Source organism: Stegastes partitus, unplaced genomic scaffold, assembly GCF_000690725.1.
Source record: "Stegastes partitus isolate 25-593 unplaced genomic scaffold, Stegastes_partitus-1.0.2 Scaffold1337, whole genome shotgun sequence".
Lineage (NCBI taxonomy): Eukaryota > Metazoa > Chordata > Actinopteri > Pomacentridae > Stegastes > Stegastes partitus.
The window spans coordinates 48,685-72,476 of NW_007579068.1; the positions used below are offsets into that span (position 1 = coordinate 48,685).

At 39.7% G+C, this 23,792-nt stretch overlaps 1 protein-coding gene across 1 annotated transcript; it reads left to right on the plus strand.

The window, feature by feature from the left end:
- Positions 1–6,321: 6,321 nt before the first annotated feature.
- Positions 6,322–15,566, plus strand: lnpa (limb and neural patterns a). The gene is made up of 13 exons (XM_008298666.1): positions 6,322–6,401; positions 7,305–7,407; positions 7,755–7,796; positions 10,366–10,553; positions 10,637–10,695; positions 10,780–10,820; positions 11,859–11,942; positions 12,050–12,101; positions 12,209–12,430; positions 13,516–13,621; positions 13,892–13,962; positions 14,264–14,419; positions 14,618–15,566. Exons 2-13 carry the CDS (start codon positions 7,381–7,383, stop codon positions 14,788–14,790), a joined length of 1,221 nt encoding a protein of 406 aa, XP_008296888.1. The 5' UTR covers positions 6,322–6,401; positions 7,305–7,380; the 3' UTR covers positions 14,791–15,566.
- The last annotated feature ends 8,226 nt before the right edge of the window (positions 15,567–23,792 follow it).

Sequence of the window (23,792 nt, forward strand, 5' to 3'; positions counted from 1 at the left end):
CAACAGAAATATACACCGATCTGCCACAACATTAAAACCACTGACAGGTTACGTGAGCAACATTGATTATCTCGTTACAATCATGGTTGCTATGGCGCATGTAGAGGAGTGGGGTATCTAGGCCTATGCTGCATTCACAGGTAACTGGGATTATCTATCTTTTCCTGTCATTCCACAAAATTGCAGCCTACAGATTAAAAATATAGTAGGTTCTCTTCTTAGTGAGTTTAATGGCATTCAAAGTCCCATGACTGACATTATTTAAAACCTACTGTATAAACAATCACGCAAAAAAATCTCAGTGTGGATCAGTTTGTTTTCATTCTGATTTAAAATCATCAAAATGGTCAATGGGCACCAAGTCATTTGCCCATTTGGCCAATGCGCTGTAAGCTGAGTATCACTGTCGGTTAAATGCTAGATAATATACCGTTTGCACCTTCATCACTCTTCTGTTTCTTTAGTAAAGTGAATTTTGTGTCTGCTGATGAATGCTTGTTGTAGAAAAGCAGCAAACCAAACGTATTTTTTTCCCACTTGATGCATCAAACAGACAGAATTATGGAAAATTAGGCAATTTAGACATCTGATTTCCGACTTCCATGGCACAGCCAATGCAGCATCTGGAACCAAGTTAACAATCAGTTCTAAAAATGTATGTGTTGGTAGCAGGAAAAATGGGAAGACTAAGGGTTTTCGTTACTTTGACAAAGTCCTAATTGTGATGGCTGGCTGATTGGCTCAGAGCATCTCCAAAACAGCAGGTCTTGTGGGGTTATCCAGGTATGTAGTGGTTAGTACCTACCAATAGTGGGCCAAGGAAGGACAACCAGTGAACCAGCAACAGGTTCATATTGAACCATTGATGGCACCAAGACACACTATGGGAAGAAAGCATGCTAGAGGAGGCAGAGTGATGCTCTAAACAACATTCTGCTTGGAAACCTTGGATCCTGGTCTTCATGTAGACGTTACTCTACCAACTCCCTAAACATTGTCACAGATCAAGCACACTTCTTCATTGCAGCACTGTGTCCTGATGGCAGTGGCCTCCATCAGCAAGATATTGCGCTTGTTCAGGATTGGTTTGAGGAACATGGTGAAGAGCTTAAGGAGTTGTCTTGGCCTCTACATTACCTACATCTCAGTCTGCTGGAGCAACTATGGGATGTGGTAGGAAAATAAGTCCAATCCATGGTGGCCTTACAGTACATTAGCCAAGTGTTCCTATAATGTTTCTAGTGATGTTTGGTGGGTCCACTACACTACAAGAAATGAAAACTCTTGGTTCCATTAAGGTAGGTGTCTCAAGACTGAATTTGTTATCATGTGTAGTGTTTTGATCTTTAAGTACTATTGTTTCCAATTCCCTTTCTCTTTTTTTTTTTATGATTCTGAGAACTATGCTTTACATAACAGCTTCTGTATTTCTTAGATGGTACAAACCAAAGGAAAATCTCTCTCAATAAATGTTTATTTTCTTTCTTTTGGTAGAACCTGTGGTTGGTCAGCACAGTGAACCAAAGCAGAAAACAATACCGCTGCTCATGCTACTGTTAAAGTGCAATACTACTCAGCTGCAACAAACATTTTACAATTACATTTGTATGCCAGCCTCTACTGTCCCTGTGAAAATATATGGCAGGGGAGGTAATATCAAAAGAGTATCAACGCAGTAAGAAAAGTAAGCTTCTCAATAAAACTCAAGAGAAGGCCTTCCCTCCCCATGCTTCTAAATTATACAAACACTCTTAATTCCTAATCACACACTGTAACCTCTTGGGGCTTTCCAAAGGAACTCTTTTTTTCCAGCCTTTCCTCCGAACCTGAGAGTCAGGTCAAGAGATCCTTGTTAGATTCAGCAGTCGCACAAAGTGAAGATGGCAAGGCAAGGATTAGACCAGGAGTGGGAATCTTCAACACTTCAGCTTTTTTATTGGTGGATGACAACCTACGGTAAATTGCATTAGTAGGTAGGTGGTAGCAATATATGTTTAATAACACTCCAAAATGTCTGCAGTCACTCCTTATTATTCACTGATGAGCCACAATACTGACAGATGAAGTGAATAGCATTGATTATTTTTGTTGCAATGCACTGGTCTGCCTGGATTGTTGGGTTCTGGCAATTATGTGCACTTACTCTTACATGATCCCCCCACCCAAACATCACTGCAGACCAAACTCCCCCACTGATGACAACAGTACTCCCTAAACACCAGCAGCCTCGCCTAGCAGGACAATGCCCCCTGAAAATCACCTCAAAAACTGCTCAGTAGCAGCTCGCAAGGAACACAAACAAGACCCCAAAGGTTTGACCCGGACTCCAAACTCTTCAGTTTCCAATCCAATTGGGTATCCATGGGACACAAAGGATCCGCTGCCAGCCTCCCAGTGCCAGAAACCACAGGACATCATCAGGGGTCCTGCCTCCATGATCCCATGGGTCACAGCTGTTTTGGCACCATGACAGGAACCTACACAATATTAGGCAAATGGTTTTAATGTTGTGGGTTGGTACCAAATTAGAACTGGACCAAATCAATAGTGGGGAAGCTCACTATAGACGTACATATGAACAGACAATCTAATCAATACATTTACAGTATATATAGTTCTGCTCAAATATGACAAAGCAAATACAGAGACAAACCTCATTGTAACCACCAATGACTCCTTGGTGGAAACACGGTGGAACTTAGGAACTATAAACACACATTATATCCTAATGTAGATCCTCTGGCCAAAGAAAGTGCAAAAGTAAATAACGAGTGAAGACAAATGCTTAGCTTACCATCAAACAGCACTGTGAGACGGCAAAACAAGGCTTTCTGGAGCAGTGAGGCTTCGCACCCAGTTGTTTTGCCACAGGACTCATTGCACACAGCCTCGTTTAACACAGTGTTCCCTAGTGACACCTACTGGTAAAAATAATTAGGACCATCTAAGTCCTTATCATACATACACTGATATGTTACAGCACCTTGTGCTGAAGGCTGTACAGATTCTTACATCCATGCATTTTCTATACACCGCTTTATGTTCTGTATAGGGGGGCTGGAACCTATCCCAGCTGACTTAGAGCAAAGGCAGGGGACACCCTGGACAGGTCACCTCTCCATCACAGGGCTATACAGAGAGACAAACAACAAAGCACACTCACATTCACACCTGCGGACATTTTGGAATCACCAGCTAACCTCAGCATGTCTTTGGACTGTGGAAGGAAGCCAGAGAACCCAGTGAGAACCCACGCAGCACAGGGAGAACATGCAAACTCCATACAGAAAGACCCCAGGCCAAGATTCAAACCCAGGACCTTCTAGCTGTACCCACTGCTCCACCATACATGTCTTTTATTAACTTTTTATATGTTATCATCATCGCGAGTGTTTCTTTGTATACAGTATAAGCAGCTACTCAGTGCAAACTTCGGAACCTTGCATGATATGCAACAGCATAACATTAAACAATACATTGTCTGCACGCCTGCTTATGATGACTGGCCAAACAACTCTTGTATGTTTTCTTTGTAATCTGACTAACCGGATATTTACACAGCTCTTTCCTTTCCTTAGAACGTCCGTATGTTACCATTTTTAAAGTAGCACGGGAAACAACTACGACAATCTCCATCCAGCAACCTACATGCTGAAAATGATACGTTTTGATGGAGTCTTTGATCATGCAATTGGACGGGTCAGCTTCTTTTGATTGGTTTTTTGTGAATTTGCTTGACTAAAACAATTACCCCATCATACAGGGGCACCATTGCTGCATCCTGGGCTGAGCATGGCCCAAGATGATTGTGACTGGTTTAAAGAAATGCAAACATGCCAGAGCACCATTATCGTACAGCAGAATGATAATATGATGCAGCCAGACAGGCTTCCATCGCTGTCTCAGTGCTGTGGAGATAGGTCTGGCTATGTAAGATTATCTCTGGAGCCATGTTGCTAGATTGATTCTGGTACTGTGAAGTTTTGCATGGATTTAGTTTGCACTACTGTTGGTAACCCATAATTAAAAAGAAAAGAAAAGAAAAGCTGAAGGCAGAAATCACCAAAGCTCACATTAAATTGGAAAAATTATGTATATACTTGGCTGATAAACAAGTCAGAAAACTTAATCTCACAAGCTGCATCTTTGCAAGTCTTCACAAGGACTGAACAGTTCCAACAGGCACGCCACAAAAACACTGGCCATTGGTTGACCACAAAGACCAAACAATGGCCAAATGGTGCTCGAAGGCTGTCAGCTTGGTGTTATGGAGCCCGTAGTCTTTTCTCTGCAGAAGCCTCATTAGTTGGCAGAGTTGTGGTATTCACTCGATGTCCTGTCCTTTTCACCATTCTGATATCTGTGATAAAAAAAAAGTATATGTGCTTTGATGAACATGAGGTAGTTGATAAGTACAAAACTGTTTTTAAATCAGCCTGTCAAACTGTCCTTTCAAAGAGTGTTTGGGACACATAATAATGGTGCTGCATGTAAATGAGCTCCAAAATGACTGAAATTAAATCTAAATGGCTCACGTTTTCCATTAACTGTGCTCTAATTAAAGTTTGATGTGATGCACTGGGTCCCAACAAAATGTGACCTGCCAGCTCTGTATACACTCGTACGCCTACTATCAGATAAAGGGATTACGTGCAGGACTCGGTCGGCTGTGGGCAATCATATTTGTTCTGTCTTGTTCAATAAACAAGAACATTGCCTTGTTTGCATACACAACAGAATTTAAGCATTTAGTTAACTTGCCAGTTTTTAATAAAAGTCATGACACCCAGACATTGACAACTGTCGTTTTCTTTTTAGGCTTTTCAGCCTTTATTGACAGATGACTGTCAAAGACAGACAGGAAACACGGGGGTGAGATGGATGACATGCAACAAAAGTTCCAGTCTGGAATCAAAGCAGACTCAGTGCAATTATAAGGTGTCTCCGTATCCACTAGGATTTTTTATAAGAACTATATTTACCAGTTCACCTCATTAAGGTCAAAATCTGTTTTGCAAAAGAGTAAAGATGTTGTTTATATACTGTATTATTTTCAGCAATCTAAGGTAGTATAAATAAATGGGTATAATCTAAAATTCAAGTTAAAAATCCACATAAAGTTGGTAATACAGTCCTTAAATTGTGATTAAAGATACTAAATTAATGCAGTTGGTGAAAAGATGGGCAGCATCTGCTATATCTTCCAAAAGCGCTGGAACATCTGTAGCTCCTGAAAACAAGCTGCAAAACACTTTTGGTTTTAAGTTTTTTATTCTTATGTTCTTTCCCAGGAGCTGTACAAAGAAACCAAGAGCAAATTAATGAAAATCATAAATATTCTTACCTGCAGATGAAGCATTGCTCTTTTATCACCTCCAGTGAATTAATTACAATTTGATGTCCAAGCGTTTTTTTTGTTCAAGAATTAAACTGTAAATGCAAGATAGGTAACTGAAGCAGTTAAATCAAATTATTTCATTCTCATTGCAGTTATGGCAACATGTTTCCATTGTTTAGTCCATTTTTACATCCATGTTTCCAGTAAATAATGGGCATTTTGTGAGCTTTTATGAGCACCCTCAGGCCAGTGCTGTGCTGTGCTCACATACTCACAAATCTTTAAGAGTTTTATTTCTAATTTTATGTGTTCCACCTGAAAATTAAAACATCTGCATGGGAAATGTAACCACTGAAATGATCAGTGCTAGTTGGATTAGAGGAAGGACTTTTTGTGCAAACTGAATGAAACTAATCTTTACTTTGCATTTGCAACTTAATGCATTGTACAGTGTATGCTGTTTTTCTGAAATCTGCATTTTGTAAAAGTGTGACTTCTACATTATATTCATTTGGCAGATACTTTTGTCCAAAGTGTCATTCATTTCTGTCAAACAAATGCAACAGATTTGGGTTCAGTGTCTTGCAAAGTGATCTTCCAACATGGGGACAGAGAAAAAACATCAGATTGAACTCTTGCATTTACTTGCCAGCCAATACTGCTCGTAGGGCTGGCAGACATGAACAAATATCACAGTCAGGAGACACCAACAACATCTCTTGTTGCATATCCTGCATGACAGGTTGCCACGTTGGCTGCTCCATCCTGCTTTCACTCATTAATCTGTCAATGATTTCATTTCCCTGTGCCATGTGCGCATTATTTTGGACATTTAAAAGTTTAATCACTGCAGCCATGGAGTGTATATGAGCGGGCCCCACCAGACCCAGACCAGACTCCCGTGGAGGCCCAGGAGCGCTCAGGTTCCACGCTGTTCTCTCCACTGGACACTCCCCCATCTTGGCGCACACACACACACACACACACACACACCCTCCGCGTAAAGACAGCAGGACGGCCGCCCTGCCACAGGCTGCTCACACCGGACAAGTCGACTGCCAAGGTAAATATAACCACCCTGCTATTTCCAGCCACAGAGCTGTCATTCATTCACTTTTCAGCCGCATTATTCGGCTTCGCTTGTTTTCTACAAAGTCCGGGTAAACTTTAGCGACGCTAGCTGCTCTGTTATCACGATGGACGGCGGGCTGCAGCGGGGTTAGCCGCGCTAGCTAGCGGCTACATAAAGTTAGCTCGTATTACGAGGGCGCTAATGTTGTGCATGTATTAGAGGTTGGGAAGTTATTCGGGAAAGTCTGGTTTCTGACAGCGACATGACGAGCCTTCAGGGTGCGACAACCGGTACCGTTAGTTTAGCAGCGAGTTTGGCTAACGGCGCCGAAAACACAGTGAAGTTGTTGAGGTTTGCTAATGTGAGTTAGCAAGGGGCGACCTACTTCAGCCTGGGCGCTGTTAAACTTTAAAAAACACTGATTGAATGTATACCACAGATAGCCCATGAAGACTGCTTTAAATGAGGTGTAGCCGTCAAAAAGAGAGTTGCTAAAGGTTTGCTTGGGAGTGTTATATAATTCATGTGGGTGTTTGGATGTAACTAAGCCAGCTACTCTGTTTTTTTTCACTGCTCTCCATCATGCTGAAATATGTTCCAGCTATTTTGTCCACCCCGTTTACTGTTAACAAGTGTATAAATAAGGCTTGAATAAAAGCATATCAGTATCATTGCAGTGCAGTAAAAGTCAACTGCACCATAAACAGCAGCCTCCAAAGTGACTTTGTTGATGTGTCACTATCTCTGTAACGGTTTTATCAAAAGGTGAGCATTATAAAAAAAAATTTATGAAGCCAGAGTTTTATTTTAAGAAGCCCGCACCAGTTGTCACTCCATGCATCTAATATATTGGCAGTGGAGTGCGTATTCACAGCCCATCACTGCTGTCAACAGGTGAAGAGATAATCTGCGAGAGAAAACCAGAGGAAGGTCCCAGTAAGAGAATATCCTGCAGTCCCTCTTCGTCAACATGGGGGCTGTGTTCTCACGGTGGAGGGTTGGTATTCAAACCTTTGCTGATTACGCCTTTCTGCTGTAGTTTGTCAAAATTACAAAGCTTTAAGCGTGAAAGTACACATTGTACCACTTTCCAATTCACCAAGACCATCACCACATGTTTAGGCATTTCAGATGTTTGTTCTCTTCATGGCAACACATATCAACACATTGGCATGCACAGGTTTGCTAAGTTATGCCACCAACAACAACAGATGAAAACAACACATAGAGAAGTGTGCAAAAGTAGGAAGAAGAAAAAGGAACTTTCCAGATCCTTTTGCTTGCACAGTTGTTTTGCAAAGTGTCATCATTTTGTCTCTATAATTTTTAATGTTTGTCTTGCAGGCTAAAGCGTCCACTGTAGATATTTTGGAAGGAATTGACAAGGTACGCCAAACTTCACCATACATTTGTCAGACTAAAAAATTGCCAGAAGAAGTGTGTTTCTTTTTTCTCTTTGCATGCGGTGTGAAATATGCTACAGAATGACCAAAGCCCAACAAATCCATGCTTTAATGCTTTTGGAGCATTTACTGCCTAATGTGCACTGTGGGACTTGTACACAGCATCGGAAGCCATAAAGTGGGACAATTTTCTTGTGTCAAGGTTTTAAAAAAACCCCACATGAACAAGAAACTGTTACCGTAAGAACTGGTGCATATAGACGTAAATAAATAAATAATTTAGTGATGCACGCCAAGTCAATCAGATAGAGGTATTTTAGAATAAGGTTTAATTTGGGTGCGTTCGAGCTCGAAGACACAAATGAGGCATTATGAGTGAAACTGACTGAAGTCATCTAATGATGCCCGGTGATCTTTGTAAAGCCCACACAGTCCAGGAACACCCACTTCTTCTGATCAGACCACTCACTCAGCTCAGACTTATTCTCACAATTATTCCCACTTTGGCACCACACTAAGTGGGACAGATCAAAGGAAGGTTACTGGTAAATTGGACATTTGCGTTTGCAGCACATACAAGATACAAGTAAAGTTCATTACAACTTTTGTTTCTGTTTTGCTGGAAGAAGTAAAGCGTTAGAAAGTTTTGTAGGTTGTAAACAAGAAAAAAGTTTTGCTATATTATATAAAGTTTTATTCTAATTCTAAACCACTTCTTTTGGAGATCAAATATGTTTTTGTAAATGTATGCATCTTTGCTTTTTAAAGAAAACCAACAACATACCAGTAGAAAATGTTGTACATAAATGGTATTCCTCCTGCATGGCAATATGTAGAATTAAGTACAGCTGCATAGTTAGCTGACATAGTATATGTGACCACTTAAGCCTGACATTTGATGCAGACAAAATGTTACGTAAGCAGGCATCTTTTGACCACAACATATGTGTCAATGAATGCTAAATTTGCTCCTCATTTGCAGAGTGAAAGGGCTTTACTGATCTTCTGCAGTTAAGCTAGTGTTAGGCTATTTCCAGCAGCCGTCCTTGGAGCACAGACCACATGACTTCTTCCTGTCAGGAAGCTGTCATGTGGCATTGAAGTTATAAAGGCACGAGTGTTGGATCTGTTTGTTTTGTCTGCAAAAATCCTGTCATCTTTCTATAGATGAATGTTTTTCTCATGCAGCGTTACTGCACACCTGCAACCACGAACGTGCACGATGTTCTCGCTGTAAGGCTGAATGTGAGATCAGCTCCTCCAGTGCTCAGACTGTCACACACACATGTTGCAGGCGAACCATAGTAACCAAGAGTGGGTCCCGTTTTGTGCAGCTATTTTTGGATGGGGGTAGTCAGCTCTCCAAAGCAGTGGTGTAACATTTCCATTTAAAAAAAAAAAAATCTGAAGAGAAATGACCTTTTTGTTATTTGTAGAAATAATGACACGGGTAGGTTTGTCTTTTGGTAGGAAGGATATCCAATCATGGTTAGACCAAAAAATTCACTTTAACTCTAATAACAAACAGGTTGGATTGCACTTGTGTTGATCTGTGATGTGGTGTCAGTCTTGCTAAAGACATTTGGGTTGTTTGTCAAAAGTTGAACCCTTAACCTCAATAGAATTTGCATCCATTTACACCTGTGTAAAAACATGACACCCGTGTGCAGGACTGAGACACATGACATTAGGGCCATGGCAAGAACACAGAATTCACTGGATGAAATGCTACGTTCAAAGTTCTGAGTGTTCTCTCGTGTACAGTATCCCTAAGCAGCATAGGTAGGTATGTTTCTCTTGGGCTTTTGCTGCATTTTAAGTACATTCTATTAAAACTATTTAACCCTCTAGTTACCTTCAAATTTACTGACATCTTTTATCCTTGGGTTCAGTTTGACCCCAGCAGTTTAAACCTCCAGAAAATATCAGAATTTAAATTGTTACCCAGGTTTATGTGTAAATAGCCCTTTAAATAGAACTGAAAAAAATATGTCAATGACTTATTTAGAGAAGTTAAACATTGAATGGAGCCAACTTGACCCCAAAGATAATAATAATAATAATACAGGAGGGTGGAAAAGTGCTGTGAAACTTAACTTTCATTTTGATGATCTCGCCCTGAGAGCACCAACAGGAACACGTCACTACAAAAGATGTTAATAAAGATAGAAAACCAGCATGTTTCCTATCAGTGGAAGATGGAACTTGGTTAATCATTTCTTTGTCTTGCTTGTAGAAAAACCCTCAGAGTGTTGAAAATGTTCTTTATTAAATTAATTTTTATTAATGATTCATTTCTTTTAATAATGTGAAGAAGGTTTTGGGGATATTTCATTACAACATAAATAAAGTACTGATACTTATATAAATGCAGAACTGCCATTCACAGGTATTTACTACATGAGACCAAAGTCCAAATATATGTAAAACAGTTCTGGTGATTCTCAGGAAACTTGTGTTGATTACAGTTTGAGAGAAAACCAGTTTTACCAGTCACTGTCACATTAATAGGATCACATTTCTCTTCTCATGCAGTTCATTTGTCCTCACAGGATATACAGATTCTTGAAGACTACAGTGAGAAGTATCAAAGGCAGCTGAAGATATGGGTTGGACGGCTGCTTCTGTACTCGTCTCTTCTCTACTTGATCACTTGTATGATCGTGTATTTCTGGTACCTGCCGGAACAGTTCATGGGACGCCTCATATTGTCTCTTCCCTTTGTAGTATTTCCAATTTTGTAAGTATGCAAGGTTGTCATTGTATTTTTACTAAACTGAAGCTATTATGTAAAACATGTTTTTTATTTTTTATTTTTTTCAGAGTGTGGTTGCTTCGAAAAATGCTCATAATTCTTTTTTCGCGAAGAACTGAAAAAAACAGTAAGATCCTTGTTCCTGTTCAGAACCAAGTTACTTCATAATGGTTATGTTTGCATTTTTTTATGTGAATTTTATTTTTTCCAGATGAAAAATTAGAGGATCTTAAAGCACAAAAAAGGAAAATAGTAAGTGGCATTTTTGTACTTATCCATTTTCATACATTTCATTCAAATAGTTTCACATACAGCAACATGGCAGTAAAAATAAAAAGTCTAGGTTTGGTGTGGCCACTGTTTGCCTTGATATTTTTGGGCACAGTATCTTTAGGTACTCAGAAGGTATTCTTAGTATCTTGGAGAACTTGGCCACAGTCTGAAAATGATTTAAGCTGCCTCAGTTGCTGCTCTCACTTCATGTATTTCCAGACTGACTAATATTTAGATCAGGACTCTCTTCATAGCTTTTACTGTTTCAAGTAGTTATAGGGCCATTATGAAAATTCAGTTGACATTTAAAAAATAAATTGTCGTCCACTTTTTATGCATCAATGTCAGAAAAGTGAGAAAAACATCTTGTATAGCTCTTTATCTGTAGAACACATAGTTATTTAGATTTTTAGTTGTCCTCCATTAAAGTAAAAGCTCTCACTTCACTCTGAAGTTGTGTGGAAAGCCATGCGGTGCTGTTTCCTGGATCTTCTCAGCAGTTTGCAGCAAGATACTTGCTAATCTAGGATTTGTGCATCCAGCATTTGATTGGTACAATGACTTAATCCTGTAAACCACTCCGCTAATGTCATTTTAATTAATAGCATTTAGTACGGGAAAGAAATAAATCTGAGAAATTGCTTGTCATCCTCTGTCAAGTCTAATAACTTTCAATAATTAGGGCTGATGGATTTTCACACTCTCCATTATCGAAGTAGTGAATGTAATTATTCTTCATATTATATGTAAACATTTAGAAACGTTCTGTATTTATTTTAAATGAAGATGTACAATTTAGTGAAGAAACTTTGTGCTGCCCTTCCTCAGTCACTTCTACTTGTGATGTTATTGGAGATGATTTAAAGATATTCATTTATAAATCCTTATTAATTACACCAGATGATAATCAAGTAATTACTCAGGGATATTGCAGGAATACTTTCTCTGTGCAGTTCATTGAAAAAACAATTCAAGCGTTTGTCCTTGTAATACCCTTTTAATGTTTTTTTTTCCCAGCTTGAAGAAGTCATGGAAACTGAGACGTATAAAAATGCTAAAATGATTTTGGAGAGATTTGATCCTGATTCCAGGAGAAAAAATGTGAGTTTGTTTTTAACTTGTTATGCGACTCAAACTATTTACCTGTGTTGGTTTTATGCATTTCATATTAAATCATGTTCTCGTACCCTCTTGTTATCTGCTTGAAGGAACTTGAATCCACTCCAGCTGGACCTCATATGACTCCAAAACCAGGACAAGGTAGCCACGAGTTCCAAGCTTCTCAAGAAGACTGCACCATTTGCCGTACTTCTGCTCTGGCATTTCTTCCTATTGTTTAGCATCCTGCAATGTTTTTTTTGTGTTAGAGCTTCGCCAGCGTAATGTCATCCCAAAGACCCCCCCAGTGATGGTGAATCTTGCAAACGCTGCTGCTGCCCGCCCTCCTCTTGCCTCTGGGCCCACCTATCCTGGACGATCTTCCCACTCTGCTCCAGGTGGACCCCCAGAGAGGAGCCTGTCAGCTATAGCTGCTCAGCAGAGCTTGATGAGGAAGCCTGTGACCCCTGGAACACCTGTTCCAGGAGTCGGTGAGTTACCTGCACACAGGGGGACCGGATCATAATGTGGTCGATTAAGGTGTGATTTACTCTTCCCTGGCTCTGTGTCCCTTGTTGCTCAAAGCTCTGTGGTGTGTGTTGTCAGCAGGGCTGTGGTGTGTTATGCCGTAGATGTAATGGGTAATTGTAGGAATGTATGATTAAAATATCTTACTAAAAGGCCCAACCTTTCTTGAAAAGGTGCACAATTGTGAACTAATAGAAACTGCCGACAACTTTTACATACAGTAAGAATTTATATTTGCGTATTATTTCCCTCAAGGAGACATGATGCATACATACCTGCTTATAAAGATTTAAAACTGATGGGCAACAAAATAGAAACGTGTATATAGAAGACATCTGTGGCGTGTAGAGGTACTGAATATTCAGTATGAATTATTTCTGGACTATGACCACTCAATAGAAAAAATGCAAATAAGTGCAAACAGTAAAGGAAATGTGCTCGTAGACTAGAGAAGCTGCATGCTGTAATTGCCATGTGGAATGCCAACTGTGAGGTATGCACGATGCAAGATTACATTAACTATGATTAATTAGCCAGACCTGCGTTTGTTCTCTGGGCAATGGTGGTGGAATCTCACTAAATGTCTTTTAATGCTTAGTGAAATTGCCTTTGGCATTGGGAACACCTCACAAATGGTTTACATGACTTGATGTTATCACCTGCTTCTGTTGAAAATTGAAAGTGAAAAGCAATTTGATACAAAGAGTCACCACAGAGTTTCCATATGTTGGTAAATTAATAACCAGCAGGATACTGAGACTCTGCCAAGTCTCACAGAAATGACCAGTCATCTTCCTATGATTGCTCTTGATGTTAGATTATATTAATTACTACTCACCCACACAGCAGGGATTCGAGACGTGCTTAGCAAGTGAGATCCAGCGTGAAGTCATTAAGAAAAAGGGGCAGGTTTTTGTAAAATTCATCATGGTTTGTGCAACAAACTATTTCATAGAGCTGCTGCTGCTGCTGCTGCAAGCAGCGCCTGTTTATTGAAGTTTGCATTCAGGACTGCAGACTGTGTCTAACGGGCATTGATGTTGTGCAGGGATGCACCCCCCAGGCCCGCCCCTGGCCAGACCCATCATCCCAAGGGATCGAGGTGCTATGGACAGAGTCATTGAGTATCTTGTTGGAGACGGCCCTGGAAACAGGTACACAATCCTGTATCAGTAAAACGATGCATAAAAATGTGTTAATGAATCACTTGATTTTCTACATGTTATACACTAGACATGTGCCAGATGCGTTGCTTGTGAGATTAGTGTTACAGTGCAGATAACCTTCCAAAAGTAACACTGAATTACTTCCACTCGTGCTGTGGCTACTCTCCTCGTTTTTATCAATAAATTTCTTTTATGTCATCTAATGCTGCTCCACGTACTGTTGGCTGTCTTCACTGAATTGTCTTTCCTTTCTCGTAGATATGCTCTCATATGTCAGCAGTGTCTGTCCCATAACGGCATGGCATTAAAAGAAGAATTCGAATACATTGGTAAGACTTTGAGAATCGCAGCACTCTTTGTCAGTCTCCATCAAACACTGTGCCTTCATTTGCCCTCTAGCATTTGGCAGCACAGTATATCATATGGCTCTTAAATGCCTCTGCCACGACCAACTCCTATAAGCAAAAACAGAACAAGATTGAATATGCAAAGTGGTGCTACACATCAATCTGAAATGTTTATGCATCTCAGGCATTTTTTGTCATCGGTTCATATTCATATATATTAATCTATGTCTGCTTCTGAATATATTAGCGAGGTTACATAAACTATGTTTTATTTGTGTTGCAGCCTTCCGGTGTGCGTATTGTTATTTCTTGAACCCTGCAAGAAAGACCAGGCCTCAGGCACCGAGACTCCCCGAGGTCACGGGCGAGCTGAAGATGTCATCTGAGGGCCCCTTACTGTCGTCTGACGCTGATGTGGATGACGTCCAAGATGTTTTAGGTGACGATGACTAAAGCAGCTTTTGTCCACGCAAGGCGGACGATTCTAAAATGTCAAAGTAGATTTCTGAATAACATTTTAAAATTATATAAAAGAAAGTAGACATTTTTTTCCTCTCATCCCTTTTTTTTTTTTTTTTTGAATGCTTGTTCAAAGTGCGTCCAAAGCTAAACTGTGAAAACTATCTCTAATTATCAGGGAAAACCAAGCTTGCTGATGTCCCTGCTGGAACAGATACCCAGGAGCCAGGCACACCAGTAACCACAGAGCCCAGTTCTGCGTCAGACAGCCAAAACACCCCAGAGTCACAAGACCTGCCCTCTGAGAGATCTGACGAAGAGCACGATTCGTCTGCCATGGAAGTGGAATAAAACACAAGAGTGGTGCTTTCAACACAAACCGGGCTGGATCTTTATTCTTTTGTCGTAATAACGGTTAGCTTATAAGTAAATGCCGTAAGTTTAAACAGCACAATAACAACCCAGCTGTTAATGTGAGGTTCAACTTACAGAGTGTCCTTTGTTTGCTTTTATAGTTCTGGCAATAGGAATGAACTGAAAATTAAATTGCTTATCGCTAGCGTTTGATAGCAGCTGCCAAACACCTCCTTTATTCAGTGTGATTTTATGTTCATAACAGATTAGACTGAATTCATTTTGTTGTTTTTGATATATAGAAAAAAGTCTGTGTTTTCTTTCCTTTCCTTTCTCTATTTTATTTGTCTTTGACTGAATTTCTGACTATCTAGATTAGTAGTGAGTAAAAAGATTGTGGGGAAAGTTTTATTTATGGGAAATTATTTATAAATATTTTTCTATAATGCTGCACCTTTCATGACAGTGTTAACTGGGTACTCTGCAGCTGCTAACATGTTTACACAAATACGGTACCGTAATAGGAATGCACATACAGGATGTATTTATTGCTACATAAGAGGAAAGCAAATGTATGTGAGTACTGTGCACCTGCCATAAGTGCCTTTTATATTTTAAATCTCTGCTTCAGAGGGTTGTTGCTAAAAAAACAACATTTTTACATATAGACAATAAAGTCATTCAACTGTTTTCAGTCTTAAATGACTATTTGTTGACTGAATGTATGAATTCCGATGCTGTAAAGAATATTACTAAATAAACTTATGAGAGAACATCTGTGTGCATGTGTGATACATGTGTCCAGATAAATTTTTCTCTCTCTCTATATATATATATATATAACAGCAGAGTTTATTACTGCTGCATTTTAAGAGCGATTTCACTTTTACTTTCAAAATAATGCGAGCAGCCGCGCTAACAGCCTCCATTTATTTCTGTTACCTGTATTGTGTCGTCTTGTATTTGTTGCGTTTTAAACCGGTGCCCATTTTCTTCTCTGTCCAGCTTCTCGTCCGGGCCCATATTTAAACGGTCCATTTTCATTAGCGGGCCAATTTTAGCTTGTGATCATTTTATTTTAGCTCATTGATCATTTCAGACAGTGTAAGATAATGGTGCTGACACAGAGCCTGACCAGTCTTGATTGCTTGACCCTCTTCATTTGCAACAAGAAAGTCATTGTGGCTGCAAAGTTGCTCTCTGCCATCACATGACCCTTTTCCCCAGAAGATACACCCTAAACTATTGGTGAGGTCAACATCCCACATCTTCTATGGGTTTTGATAATGTATGTTTACAGAGACGTGACCTCCTGGGCCTTGTAATGCATCAATGTGACACCGACAGTAACGCCTGATTCCACCGCATGCTGTTTGAGGTTGACCTCTGACAAGAGCCAAACAGGGAAAAAAATGGGACATCAATAGGACAACGTTTGGATGTTTTCACACCACTGGGGAGGTTGTTCAGTATACATAGCCTGCACATATGTGCATCATCATAAGTAATATATCACAACAGATCTCTGTGCTATGTGGCTTGAAGATGTGTGTTTGAGTAATATTTGGGAATGTACGGCACTGAATCATTTCTTGACAGTTTATACTTCACAGTCAGTAAAATTATTATCTGTGTGCAAGGTTCTCAGCTCAATGTGGCGACGTTCAGCTTTGTGTTTGGCTTGTCTTGTTTAATACATGTAGACTCTCAGACAGATGAATGATAACAGAACAGTGAGATTGTGTTCTCGACTGCAGTTAAACAGCTTTGCCTTTAAAGGTATTACAGTTACACTGGTACTAGCATTTGTATGGTGTGATGATTTTTATCGGGTGGCAAATAGAAGGGCTATTTAGGCACAATCAATATTTGGGATGGCCCTTGAGCTATCTGATTTTTTACTGTGGTTATCACAGTCGGCACTTAATTGACCACCATCTCAACCTATTACGCAAACAATTCAAAGAAATGGTGTTTATATAATGTCATATTTAAAGACACACTCTCGGTTTTTAGTGTCCAGCCGCCCAAATGTTGGCAGGATTACATGTGGATTGCTATCGTGGAAAGACTAATTGATTTTCAAGGATGACAAATGACACACAAAGCCCCAGTGCCAAGGTAATTTTGAGCAAGCGATGAAAATGTACAGTGGGGCTGTCCCAAGGTTCATAGTTCTTTTCATACTCATCTCTCACATGTGCATTCGAGGCCACTTGACTTAAATTTATACTGATCTTTTATTTATACCCAGAAAAAATGGCAGATAAGAAACATAAGTGTTCTTGATATTGTGTTTTGTCATATCTAGCAGCCAAAGATTGAAATCCTGCGAAACAATTTTCTGAAGAAATGAAAGAGCGTGCCCTCCTGAACCCTGGAGGAAAATAACCCCGCGGTGCGAGGCAGAATATGAAACAGAGGCACAGAATAAGTAAAATAGACAAGTGCACCAGGCTTGTCACTTTTCCATTTGCTGCCCCCGAGTGTGAGCACTTCAAAATTCTCCTCATCTCAGCTTAGACCTTCATCGTTATGCTCTATCTACTGTACTGAATACGAAAAAAGTACCATATCAGACAAAGGTAATAAGGAAGGGAGTTTTAAAAGATTTACTGTGTTTCTGTCAGTCACCAAGCAAAAAAAAATGCAACAGGAAGAACAACAAAGTCATAAATGTACAGCGCGAGCCATTGTGCGCTGGAGACAATGTGGAAAATGCTGAGAAGAGTGTCACAGAAGTAGTTAACATGGTTGTGATATTAGACATCACCACTGGCTCTTGACAACAGCATCATTACACAGTAATAAGAGCACAATCTCCTTCAGAGAAGCATTAAAATCAAATTAGATTATACAAGCGCTTGGCTTGATGAGCTGCGAGGGGTGATGCTTCCCGAGCAGTGGATCTCTGGTTATTACTGTAAAGCTCTTTAGGTGCTTGAGCTTGAATTGCCACTTGACAAAGCTTTCCACAAAAGGTCATCAGCTTTCAAGAAATTAGTTTTTTTGTTTCAAAAAATATAATAAAAAATTCAACTCATTTGAAACCTACACACACAGACGGATGGGTTTCTGTCTTTTTTTCCCTCCCTCCACATTCTATCTGTCAAATCATCGCATGCCGCTGAATACATGATGCTGGCAATAAAGCGCTGTGTTGTGGTTTATACCAGAGTGACATTCAGGGATCAGAGAGCATTGTCATTCTCTGTCCTATCTTGAACTCATTATGCCACTGAGCGATGGCATCTGTTTGAGCGCTGATACAGTTGGACAGTTATTACTGCAAACAATCTAAAATATATACCATGCTGGAGGAGGAGGACGCACTTTTAGAGAGACAGCATGCAAACACATAGTCCTCATCGTCCCAACAACTTACAACGGAGCAACAAAGATCCCAGCACTGTACTGGAATTTTTCTTTTTGGAGTTCTTTGTGGTTTTAATGTTCCTATATTTTTTTTCTGCTTGACAACTGATATATTGATTAATTTAATTTAGTGTGAGGAGGTAACATACTTTGGTAATCAATAACATAAAAACAACCTAAATTTACAAGTGCTGTCACATGCAGGATAATAATTTAAAGCACAATCAAATCACACAAAAAAAAATCTATTTAAATACTCTAATATGACATATTTTTGAACGAGGACATAACCAAAAAGAGGATAGAGAATAAATGGAAGGCTAAGACAACAGAGCCCCTTCCACTACCTCATGTGGAAATCATACAAAGCATCCTGCAGGCAGCAGGTTCATTTTATAGCTTCATCTATTACCACACTGTCATTGTTAATTGTCTTCTTTTTACCTCTGCAGGATTCTCCAAATTGGTCCTATCGAATGTGACAGGAGGAAGAGCATTAAGCATCTGACAAGATGATATCTAAGTTCAATTTCCTACTCCTCACCTGATTTATACCTGCAGCAGATCATTTTCCTTTCTGTCATAAAGACCTCTATAAATCAGTGGTGCTTATGGAAGCACTACAGAACAGGGTCCCTGGATTTGTATCCCCTGTGTTTGCTATTAGGAAACCATTACAGCCACATTTTCCTCCTTCAAACAAAAATGATCAAATCTAATACTGGCAAGATTAGAGAGATAAAGAGAGAAAGGGCTGGCGGAGCCGTTCAACACAGTCCCCTATCTAAACAATATGCTCTAAACTCAATAAAAACAGGGCTTTTTGCTGGTGACACCATTATCCATCTGTTTGGACAAAATTGCTGTATCATGGTATAAATCTGCGATACAAGTGACATATCCTCTAAAATAAAAGGGAACATTAACTGCTCTATCTTCTAGAGGCCATGGGACTAGCTGGCTATAAGCTCAGTCAAGTGTGATGGCAGTTATACTGTGTTTTACTAGACTGCAGACAATTATACTTTGCTCCTCTCCGCTAAGAAGACAAACTGCCATGGCTTCAACTGAAATGATTTCAAATAGATTTTCCAAAATGTCTGTCGCCAGATTGCTTCCATACATTATTTCACTTAAATGGAGAGAAAAAAAGAGGGAGCAAATCCACAAATCAATCACAACAGCCCACTTTACCAGATGGAAAGACGAGAGCTTTCAGTATGTGCGTGCCTGTGCATGCGTGTGTGTGTGTGTGTGTGTGTTTTGTAGACCTGCAGAGAAGGACAGTTATAGGATGTGCACGGTCCTGTCTCTGTTATGTGTCTCACTCATATTGAAGGATGACATAGTGCGTCTATTTTCAGTGGTGAGCTGCCAGTGCTGTAAGAGTGGAATCATGTATAATGAACTGACCCGTAGACTTCTGCCTACTTGGACAACTGGTTAATTAAAGGACCAATCATGTTAAATCCATTAAGAGAACACGATTATTTCACATGTTTGATGCACAACACGCTGTTCAAAGGAAAAAGGTGGCTTGTATCTTGAGTCGAAATGTATTGCTTATGACAAAACAGGAATATGATTACGACGAGGTAACGAAGCATATAAAAGCCTGTATGTATGTTTTTCTCTTTTACAAAAAAAGCACGAAAAGTGGAAACATGCATGGGCCACAAACCTTTAAACTAATCTGCAGCCTTTGCATATGCAGAATTCTTACAGGATAGCACGTTTACTACATGTATTATCTGTTTGTCAGCATCCACACAGAGATAATTTTGCGACATTTACGTTCATCTGATAGGAATACTGGATTTCAGCCAGGTGCACTCAACACTGACTCAGGGCACGCCTTTCTAGGCCGGTGGAAAATGCTGGTTGCCTCAGCAATGTGTTATTATCTTAATGGCATTGGACAAGTTAGGATTTGTCCGCGACTGACGGCGTAATAAAATGAAAGCTATGCTGGTGATGCAGGTGAAGGGAAGGTGGGATTGGATCATAGTCTATAGAGTCAACTGGAGGAAAGCAAGTGAGCTTTAAAACTCATGTTTGACACGTGTCCATATGGTGTTTAGTATGTTCTAAAAGACACATTATGAGTAAAACAAGTGGACATTTCTACCTTGAACCTGCAGGGAACAATGACAGTCTCAAAACCACAGATTTAGGAACCAATCCTCTCAATTTAGAGGTGGTTGCTTTTGGTGTCTTTAGAATTGGTTTCCGGCTCAAACACATATGGCTAAACTACTCCAGTGTTACAACTTACCATTGTGTAGGATGGTGTAGTTGTAAGCAGGACTCCAGACTAACTTTTTCTACTGGTATCACTGGTTCTACCTACTTTCCTAGTCGGCTGCACCAGCGAGTGATTCGTTTGATCATTTTGGTTCAGCATCTCCACACTTTGACTTTCAGTGACACAAAACTAGATACTTGTGGGATGTTTCAATCTGAACATCTATTTATTGTGTCACTGGTCCTCTTCTGACATCCCTCATACACTGGGCACTGGCTAAACACTAGCAGGACATCTGCTTATCGGTAAATCCTGCTATGTTCCCTGAACGCCTCCCATGCTGGCTACGGTGGACTAACCAGGAGGCTGCAGCTCAGACAGGTGTGCGACCAAACATTAGTTGGAAGCAGTGAAAAGAGGGTTCTACACAGATTCACCCACACCGAAGCCGAGTGATTTTATCAGTCTGTTTTCTTTTAGCGGAGTTTTCTATGCATTGTAAATGTCAAGACCACAGTTGATCTTGTTTATTTAGTCAAAACTGGGATCGCTGTTAAAATTTAAGCCATCGATATTGAGGGTGAAGACTACCTTTTCCTCCTAATTGACTCAGGTGAGATCTGTCTGCCTCCACCTGAACAGTTTCATCATCAGGTGTGTCGGGCCTCCTCCTCTCTGCTCACTGTGTTAATCGGCTGTAGATCGTTTCCTCATGACAACAAGCTAACAGTGAATTTGACTGTTTTACACGCAGAGACAAACTGAGTCAATGCGGAAGAAAAAGGACTATTTTCAACTAGAATAACGTAGCCAGTAGCTCCCTGTGCCGACAGAGGGGCCACCAGATCAGCCTGGTCCTCGTCAGTGAGCTGGTGTGACCCAGCTGCAGCTCAGTTGGAGGATGTGGAGATGGAGGCGGGGACTTGACGCATCTGCTCATCCCAGACTGTAGAGTGACATGTTGGCCATTTAAAGGCAGACAGGGGTTAGTTTAATAGAAAACAGCTTCTAAATATGTAACTTTGATATGCAGAGGTCTTTTTCAAGGGGTTTAATCAATGACTGGAGGATAACTTTATGCGCTAGCTAGTTATTGCTAATGTTGCTAGCTAACTGAGCTAACCATTGAAGCAGAGTTGCCAATGCTTTTTACTAGGGATACATGCTATACCGGTGACCACATTGGTATCGTCCAATGTTCGTGTTTTTTTTCCTCGATATAAATTAAGAAAAACCGATGATTGTCTAACATTAGCGCCTTTGTCTCTACATTTGATATTGCTGCTGTTTCACAGAATGTTTTTACTGAAATGGTCCTGGACTTGAATATTTAATATGTTAAAATGTGTTTAAATAGGTTTTACTTTTGTTACGTAATAAAGAAGACTATGTGGTGTAATTTGATATGGGTTTCTTTTGAATAGTTTTCATGTTCTCACAGTGCTTACTTATACTCACTCTTCGGTGTGAGCAAAAATTGAATATCGACATCGATAATATTGGTTATCGGCAATATCAGAAATCTTGATATTGGATATCAGTATCGGCCAGAAATTTTAATATCATGCAACACTACTTTTTACCTGGAAAGAATATTAAAAAGTAGGTGAATTTAAGCTAATGTAATTTATGTGATAATGACTGTGGATGTATTTGAACTTAACTTGTTTCTCTTTCCAACTTTAGGAGCAGCGGGCCGCTACAACATGATGCCATGGTGCTGACTCCACATCTGAGACCTGTACTCCAGTCCAGGGCAAAGGCAGATGTGAGTAAACACAGTATTTTAAAAGTTGTTGCCAGAGTGAATACTGTAGATTTAATGCTATCTATGAATAATATATTTTAGACAACAAATGTAGCATGTAGTTCTCTGTTCAGACTGGAGTGCCTGAAAAAATGCATCTTTCATTCATTACATAAAAGTCATTTTCTATTTATAAAGAGAATCACTGACATGGAGACCTCTGTAATCACTTTCTACAGTTGTATAATTCAACACACCAACATAAAAGATCCAACCTTTACCCCACTGCCAGGTCAGTGTGGGACACAACATGGTCTGGGTTGGTTTGACCCAACCAACTGGTCTGTTGCTAAATAAATATAACCTATTTGCTGGTGTATTTCCTTCATCATACAGGAATAACATCAATTTAAAAAAAACAAAAACAAAACCCTGACACCCTGATATTAACGGATTTGGCTCTACAGAAAATAAAAAGTGTAATTTGCAATCAGTGGAACCACCTGATGGGGAGTCCCTATAAAGAAATCTAAAAATAACTTTACCATGTAAATATAAATGGACCTACATAAACAACAGTATGCTACCAATAGAAACAAATACAATCAGACAACATCATTATTTCCTCTATGTTACCGCATTCTATATTGAAGGTCACAATAATTAAATGTAATGAACGGCCTCCCACAGATGATGAATAGATTTCATTTGTGAACTCTAAAAGCAGCAGGTGGACAGTGGGTCTGTCTTTATAAGCTGCCATTCAGGAAACTTCTCCTCTAACAAAACTGTCTATCAGTGTCAGCTGCAAACTCACTCACATACCTGGAATGAAATCAAGGAATTTCACAGAACTGTGGGGAGAGTTATGGTGACAACATTCTCAGTAACTTTATCCACCAGTTTATGGCGTCCTCCTGTCTTAACTCAGCGTTATTATGATATTCTACTATTCACAGCTCACTTCTGCTTGCTGTTGATTTTTGCTCCACTTTAATATATATGTTTTTACAGAAAAGTAAAAACTCCATTCGACCTTTGTAACTTTACATCACGAGAGATTCCTGCATCTCTGCAATGTTAGTTGACTAGCTATCATTAGCTAGCTTGCTAATGGTCGCTAGCTAGGTAATGTTACATAAAAAATAATAATATTAAAGTGTGCATTTAAAGTAAGGTGAATTCTGAAGTAACAAGACACAAATTAAATGATAATTTAAAAGAAGATATAATGATAATAGGCTAATTATACCGTCTGTTAAGGTTAGCTAGCAGGCCGCTAGTCTCTAGTTAGCCATGATCGCCATCATCCCAGACAGTGAAATTAGCTTAAAATTAGCCACCTGTGTGTTGTTTAAACCTCAGAACACAAGAGAACGATATCAGTCATTTACAAAAACCCTGCCTGGTATTCGTGTCGCTCATTTTGTCGTTCTGGACAACACCGTTTTTAGCCGTGTACAGCAGATTAAATCTAACCAAGCGTGTTGCTTCTAGTTTCATCTGTGTTTTTTAATTTAGGAAATAACAACGAAATGAGGACCCAATAAAGTAAATGCTGGTTTGTTTATTTTCACTCGCGTGTGCGCTCACTCTTGTGTGCTCCATTCATTTGCCAATTTAATTCAATTC